This window comes from Arvicola amphibius, chromosome X, assembly GCF_903992535.2.
Source record: "Arvicola amphibius chromosome X, mArvAmp1.2, whole genome shotgun sequence".
Taxonomy (NCBI): Eukaryota; Metazoa; Chordata; class Mammalia; order Rodentia; family Cricetidae; genus Arvicola; species Arvicola amphibius.
Window position 1 is genome coordinate 33,743,736 of NC_052065.1, and position 8,286 is coordinate 33,752,021.

The window sequence follows — 8,286 nt, forward strand, 5'->3', positions numbered from 1 at the left end:
AAGTAAAAGGGAGGGAGAAAGGGAGAAAGGGAGAAAGGGAGGGAGGGAGGGAGGGAGGGAGAGGAGGAGGGAGGGAGGGAGGGAGGGAGAGAGAGGGGGAGTTATTCCATAAGTTCTTTAACTCTAGAGAACCCTAACTAAAACACATAGGAAGAAGAAACTAGGTAAATCATTTATAGCTTGAATGAAATGGGAATCAGCTCTCTCTTTTTTATATAAAGTAAGTTCCTGATAATAAAAACAGAGTTTTGAGTTCTGGTGGCCACCCTCTCTGCTCAAGCACAAGTCACGTCTGCTAGAAGACTGGGTAGCCCGACTGCAGACCTTCTCTATTTTTTCTGTTCCCCTAGCAGACCCAATCCCTCAGGCTTATCCCTAGTATGGCAACAGAACAGCTGGAGACTCCCTTCTCTTCTCATCATGCCTCCTGTGGATCCCAGAGATTATCCACCTCCTGGCCTCCCTCCCCCCACTCATCACTGCCTCCCAGCCTCCAACACCATCAGGCATTCCCTGTGAACACATCAGCTGAGAAGGGCATGAAAGCATCCATCATACCGCCATCATACTCTCTGAAAATCCAGAGGAAACAAAAACCAAGAAACCAAATACCCATTCAGCAAATAAAGAACTATAATCACCCCAAACCCAGGTGCCTAGATGATAGTGTAATAACACAATCAATAACAGCCAGGGCACTATGTCTCCATTAGAGTTCAGCTATCTTACCACAACAGGCCCTGAATATTCCAACACAGCAGAAGCAAAAGAAAAAGACCTTAAAAGTGACTATATGAAGATGAAAGAGATCCTTAAAGAGGAAACAAATCCCTTTTAAAAATCCAAAATATCACAAACAATTGGAGGAAATAAATACTGTAAAGAAAGCAAGGAAAATACAATTAGAGGAAATGAATAAACCCCTTAAAGAAAGCCTAGAAAATGCAAACAGTTGAAGGAAAGGAATATAACTATTCAAGACCTAAAAGGAATAAAACTATTCAAGACCTGAAAATGGAAATAGAAGCAATAAGGAAAATGCAAACTGAGGGAATTCTGGAAATGAAAAAAAATTAGGAATTCAAATGAACTACAGATGCAAGCATAACCAACAGTATACAAGAGATGAAAAAGAATCTCAAGCACTGAAGATACCATAAAGGAAACTAATACATTGGTCAAAGAAAATGTTAAATCTAAAAAATTCCTGACACAAAACATCCAGGAAATCTGGGACACTATGAAAAGACCAAACCTAAGAATATTAAGAATAGAGGAAGCACACACAGCACCAAATAGATTTGGAACAGAAAAAAAAAGTCCCCTCACCACATAGTAATCGAAACACTAAACATACAGAATAAAGAAAGAATATTAAACACTGCAAAGGAAGAGTGCCAAGTAACATATAAAGACGACCCATCAGAACAACAATCCACTGCTCAATGGAGACAAACCCTTATCCAAATTAACTAAAAGGTGGAGAGAGAATATCCAAATTAATAAAATCAGAAAAAAGAGGGACATAACAACAGACACCAATGAAATTCAGTGAATTAAAAGAACATTAAAAACCTGCACTCCACCAATTGGAAAATCTAAAAGAAATGGTTAATTTTTGCAATAGGTATCACCACAATTAAATCACAATCAGATAAGCAATTTAAATAGACCTAAAACAGCTAGTAAAATAGCAGCAGTAATTAAAATTATTCCAACCAAAAAAACCCAGGGACAGGTAATTTTAGTGAAGAATTGTACAAAACTTTCAAAGAAGAGTTAATGCCAGTACTCCTCAAGTTATTACACAAAATAGAAACAGAAAGAAAATTGCCAAATTCATTTTATGAGGCCACAGTTACCCTGACACCCAAACCACATAAACACTTAACCAAAAAGGAGGATTACAGACCAATTTCCCTTATGAACATACATGCAAAACATCCAATAAAATACTTGCAAACTGAATCCAAGGTAGATGAAGTACTCCAGACCCAGAAAGACAAATATGGTATGTATTCACTTATAAGTGGGTATTACACATTAAACAAATGATAAGCAAGCTACAGTTCACAGACACAGAGTGGTTAGGTAAAGAGGAGAGGCCTGGGGGGCATGCATAGATCTCCCTGGAAAGAAGAAATAGGATAGATTTTGTGGGTGGAATGGGGACCTGTGAGGATGGGAGTGTAAGGATGGAGGGTAGGACAGAGGGAGAGAGTGTGGGGAGAGATGGCTGGAATTGGGGAGGGGCATTTAGGGGATGATGAGGAAACCTAGTACAGTGGAAACTTCTTGAAATCTGAGGATGGTCGTACTAGTAATGAAAGATATGGAATCTGAACTGGCCTCTCTTCCAGTGGCAGGACTGGACTGCATTCAGTTGAGTTGTTCTCCGAAGGGGTCCAGTGGAGATCCCCAAACAACCCAGGCTTAATGCTAGGACAGAGGGTTGCTCTCCAAAAACTGGCACCAGGGCCCCATTGTCATGGACAACATACACATGCCTCATTGAATGTAGAGAGGTAAAACTTGGGAAGCCTTCACCCTAAGTTCTAGTCTCTTTGGTGTGAGAAGGTACTCTATAGGCTACTGAAAGAGAAACCAACCCAGAAAAAAAAAAAACTGTCCACCTATAATCTGTCCTGCCTACAAAATATGCTAGAGCAATGGTGGCACAGAAGTAGGAGTGGCTAACTAAATGTTTGATTTGACTTGAATTATCTAAGCAGGGCTCATAGAGACTCACAGAGACTGGAGTAGCAAGCATGGCACCTTCATGGATCTGCACCAAGTCCTCTGTATATATGTTCTGATAAATAGCTTGGTGTTTTTGTGGAACTCCTAACTGTGGAAGTGAGTATTTCTTCGACTCTTTTGCATGCTTTTGGGACTTTTTTCCTCCTTTTGGATAGCCTTGTCCAGTCTTGGTGTGAGGGCTTTTGACTTGTCTTATTTTATTTTATTTTGTGTTTAGTTATTGTCTCCTAGAAATCTGCCCTTTTCTGTAGGGAGTGGATTCAGGGATGAGGGGAGGTGGGAGGAGATGAAAGGAGTGGAGGGGGGGAATGTGGCCAGGATGTATTTTAGAAGAGAATAATCTATTTTCAATTAAAAAACAGATTTTCTAACACATTCTTATTTGCTTTATGGTTTTATTTTTTGTCCTTTCCTTGAAAAGCATTGAAATGAATATTTGGAAAGTGGAAATCCCACTAGATAGTTTTTTTGAGCCCAGAAACTAACAGGGGGAGGGGATCAGATCTCTCTGTTATATAGCTCAGAATGTCCTAGAGCTCATTATGTAGACCAGACTGGCCTTGAATTATCTGCCTCCCAAGTTCTGCAATTAAAGGCATGTGACACTATGCCTGACCAGGAACTACTTTGTGCACATACATGGTGTGTGTGTGTGTGTGTGTGTGTGTGTGTGTGTGTGTGTGTGTATGTGTGTGTGTGTGCTCGCGCGCGTGTGTGCGTGTGCGTGTGCGTGCATGTGGTGGTCAGAGGCCAACCTTGAGTATCATTCATCAGGAGCCATTCACCTCGTGTTTTTAAACTGTGTCTCTCACCAGGACATGGGGATCCCTGATAGGCTAGGTTGACTGTCCAGCAAGCCCCAGAGATGTCCACTTCTTTTTCACTAGGATTGCACATGTGCATTAGCACTACATCCAGATTTTTAAAATTATCATCTGACTATGTTTTTCCCTTTATTCACAAGATTGTAAAGAGACCATGTCATAAAATTCCAACGAAAAAGGTCCCATTATTTGAAGCATGCTCCAAGTAGAATGTCAGTCTGTGGTCTGAGAAAGGTTTCCTCTTTTCTAAGTCACTGTCTATGTCTTGAAACTTGCATCCAGTAATTGTGCCTATGATGTTGTGGGCAAGAAATGATTCTCAAAAAAAATGGACACAGCGGCAGTTTCCTGATGATTCTTTATTCCACTAAGGGGACACCACTCTGGTTAACAGTATCTCCACTATTCTAATTCCCTCCTGGGCTCCCTGGCATAAGAATGTACTCTCAAAAGTTTCCAAAATACAGTTGAGAAACCATGCCCCTGTGATTGAAATTCTGCCTCTCTGGAGGAAGTCTGTCCAATTTGGATTTCCCACACTTTCCCAGAAGACAGACTCTTCATGGATGTATACTGTGTACTTGTGAGGCAGTGACTCTGTATAGCCATGTTCCTTTGCCAAGGACTGAGACACAGTTCCCCTTCTAGTTGAATATCAGGGACGTTTAAATACTCACCTTTCTTAAAATTTCTGGAACAAAATTCTGACAGATAGTAATCATCTTTCCATAGATGAGTCCTGTTAACTCATCTTCTTTTCTGTCATAATTTTTACAGAGATGGCATTTTTAATCCTTGGGGTTGGGATACTTTCTTGGAAAGCAAATGACCACCTGCTCGAAGAGGTACTGGAACACCTAGTGGATGTCCAGGATGACCCCCATGTCATGCACATGCCTCCAGGTGCCTCACCAAGCTCTGGCCCTATATCCATATTTTTATGGGGGTGCTGGGGAACAAACTCAAGGTCTCCTTGTTTGTGTGGCAAGCACTTTACCAACTGAGCTATTTCTCCAGCCCCTGGAACTACTTCAGTGTAAAAAGTTGCTATAATTATATAGTGGTTTGAGTAAGAATGATCCATACTTATTTGAATGTTTGATTCCCAGTCCTCTAGGACTGTTTAGGAAGGGTTAGGAGGTATGTGGCCTTGTTGGAGGAAGTGCGTCACTGGGGTTAGATTTTGAACTTTCAAAAGCCCATGCCAGGTCCAGTTTCTCTTCCTCCCTCTCCTTTCCCCTCACCTCTCCTACCCCTTCTCTGCCTGCTGCTTGGGATCAAGATGTAAGCTTTCGGCTACTGCTCCACAACCATGCCTGCCTGCTACCGCCACACTCCCCACCATAATGATCATGAACTAAACGTCTGAAACTGTAAACAAGTTTCTAAGTAAATGCTTTCTTTTATAAATTGCCTTGATGGTGGCGTCTCTTCACAGCAATAGAACAGTTGAATACAAGCTATACTCACATAGTGAAAAATCTGGTTGGATAATCAGATCATTGATAGAAAAGCATTTTTCACTTGGCCTAAATAATAACTCCCACTAACAACAGTAGATGAACCATCCTATGTAAGAACAGTTGAAAAATATAGTTTGGGTGCAGGTGAGATGGCTCAACAGGTAAGAGCACTTGCCATACAACCCTGATGACCTCAGTTCAATTCCTGGGGCCCACCTGGTCGAGGAGAAGAAGAACTGACTCCTGAAAGTTGTCCTCTTAATTCCATATGTGTGCCATGGCACACATATGCTTTCCCTACCCAAGATAATATTAATTATACTAATAATAAAAACAATAATTTAGAATTTTAACAATTTTTTTTATTCTTTGTGTCTTTCACATCATGCATCATGCATACCATTCATATCCTCATCCCTTCATATCCACCCTCTGCCCTTGCAACCCCCCCCCAATAAAATAAAATTTAAGAGAAAAAAAAAGAAAGAAAAGAGTTGCAATCAGTAAGGGGTGGGGCCAACTCTGTACAGCCCTATCCTCTCTGCCTTTGGTGATATCAGGAGCCGCAGACATCAACAGAAACCGTGGCTGCATCAGGGCCTGAAACCAGGCCCAGACATCACCTTGGCTCTGGGTTAGCAATCAAGCCACCCACATTAGCCCACTCCCCACTTCTTTCACCTCTTCAGATGGGCCTCTGTCCACAGGACATGAACCAGCCTCTCTCTCTCTCTCTCTCTCTCTCTCTCTCTCTCTCTCTCTCTCTCTCTCTCTCTCTCTCTCTCTCCCTCCCTCCCTATTGAACCATCTTTCTAGTCCCAGCACACATTTTTAGTGCTTTTAAAAATAGCTGAAACTTGTCAATAAGAAAGAAGAGCCAAAAGAACTATTTGAGAGTTAAAGTATGAGAGGAAATGCTGGCTCCAAAAGTCACCTGCATGTGCAAGCTTTTTTCTGAAACCTTCTAATCCTCTTCTTCAATACTTAAATATTAGCAGAACTGACTCTCACTGCAGTAGTCAGCCACTGAGACAACACCTAAAAGAGCTGTACTTTACAGTATTTATTGTACTTATTGTTTTTGTCTAGTCTTCATAAGTCACAGTGGGCCTCAGGTGGCCGATTGAATGCAGTGGAAGTGATGTGCAGCTTCTGAGATGATGCCATACATGCCCTTATAGCATTTGCCTTGGTCTCTTGATCACTCACTTTTGGAGCCCAAGCACAACAAACGGAATCCAACTATGCTAGAGAGATGGTAGAGAGAGCGTCTGAGATTTCATATAGAGTGATTCCTGACTAGCCTTCTGACTATTAGAGCTAACCTAGCTTAGGCTATAGATGTACGCTGGATCAAAGTTAAGTTATTGTTGTCAATACCTCCCTAAAATGCAGACTCAGGAGTAAAACTAGCAATTCTTAAGCCATTAAGTTATCAATAGAAAATTGAAGTGCTCCTCCTCTTCCTTCCTTTCTCTTGTTGTGAAGTGTGTCCCCTCAGGTGGGTGCAGAGTGAATAAGGACATGTCTTGACAACATGGGGAAATTTCTATCTAACATTGCTAGAATTACTGACTTACTCATACTGTGGCTTCAAAGCTGTCTTCTGGAAAGTAAATGTGTCACGTCTGTGGTCAAGACATAGAAGAACTAGAACTATCTCTCAAGCTTAGGCATATAGGTTAGCCATAAAGCCACAACTCAAAATTGCAATACAGATAAATATGTGTATAAAACCAAATACAAATGGAAGCTTTCCTCAGGAAGAAATAACAGGAGTGTAACTAGTGGGAAGGGTCCAGGCAGAAGGTATAATGAACTTAGGTCTATGCCTAGCACATACCTTTGCAGGACTAGTTCACTGCTTACCTTTATAATATGGAACACATTCCTGCCATTGCAGCAATCAGAACATGTGTGCACCTCTATCTATAGACAATTAAATGGCCAGAAATTTATGTGGCTAACTCCCTTTAGAGCCTGAATTAACATATAAGGAGCTCATTATACACTGGGACAGAAGAACCAGAAGGACTCAAGGTAGAATGGCAGTTGGCAGCTATGCATATGCTGATTAGGAAGTACAGAGCCAGTTTGCAAAAAAAAAATCGCTATGAGAATTCATGGTGGGAAGAGCTAAAGAGAGACAGGGAGAAAAATAAAAGAAAGAGAGATATGTGCCTGGTGACAAAGGCCTGCAATCCCAGCTACTTGGGAGGCAGAGGCAGGAGGACTCAGTTTAAGGCCTCTGTGGGTTACTAGGCAATGTAGCCAGACCCTATCTCAAACTTTAAAGCACTTTCTAATAGTACAGAAAGGTGTTGAAGATAGAGCTCAGTGGTAGAGCACTTTGCATGGCACATGCGAGGCCTTAGGCTCAATCTCTAGCACCTTTGATAAAAAAAGAAGAGATAACAAGAGAAAGCAGAGGTAATCACTATTCCTACCTTTGTTTCTGAGCTTTCTTGAGTCCTGAGTTTTCTTGGGTAGGTGGAGGGCTATGTGGAAAGGAGGAGACAGTGCCTCAAGTAGCCCAGGCTGGTCTTGAACTTCCTCCTGCTTCTACCTCTCAAATGCTGAGAATATATCACCACACCCAGCTACAATTTGTACAATTTCAATTTAATTTTAGTTTAATTTAACTTGGGATTAGACTGACAGTGGACTCAGAGTTAATAGAGAGGAGCCCTAACCTTCACTTTTATTTGAGGATCTTTGAAAAAATTACAGGTTGATTTAGGTTTCATTTTAGGTTTGAATTTCTCATGAGCACATATTTTAAAGCAATGAGTTTTAGAAATTATTTCTCTAAAATTATTTTTATCGAGTAGTATCTTCATGTAGAACATTATCCCTGAGGGACAGAGCTCCCCTAGGCACCAAAAGGCTGTGGGGATGCATTTCTATTTCTTTGTCTCTGACGAATTAGAGAGAAACAATATAAAGACAGGAAAAAGCTCCGGACAACACGGGCTCTGGGTTTTTCTAGTACCTGCTCAATTACTGTCATTGTGGTCACAGACTCATTCCTGAATCTTGGCTTCTTATTCTGCACTATGCAGCGATCAAAGTTTTGCTATTCTATGAACATAAACCAGCAGTAAGTCTCTAACCCAAAACTATCTTCACGTAGAACTTTAATCTGACACTGAAGAAAAAACGTGTAATGACCAGCCTTTACTGACCAAGATCTGAAACTTCAGTTTCTGGTCATTTATAATTTCTTCCTGATTGTGCAA

The 8,286-nt window shown here is 41.1% G+C and overlaps 1 protein-coding gene across 1 annotated transcript; it reads right to left on the minus strand.

The window, feature by feature from the left end:
* Positions 1-3,951: 3,951 nt before the first annotated feature.
* On the minus strand, positions 3,952-4,518 carry Prelid2 (PRELI domain containing 2). Its single transcript, XM_038315685.1, is given in 4 exon segments — positions 3,952-4,148; positions 4,151-4,255; positions 4,258-4,338; positions 4,341-4,518. Coding segments are annotated over 4 exon segments (561 nt in total).
* Between the last annotated feature and the right edge of the window lie 3,768 nt (positions 4,519-8,286).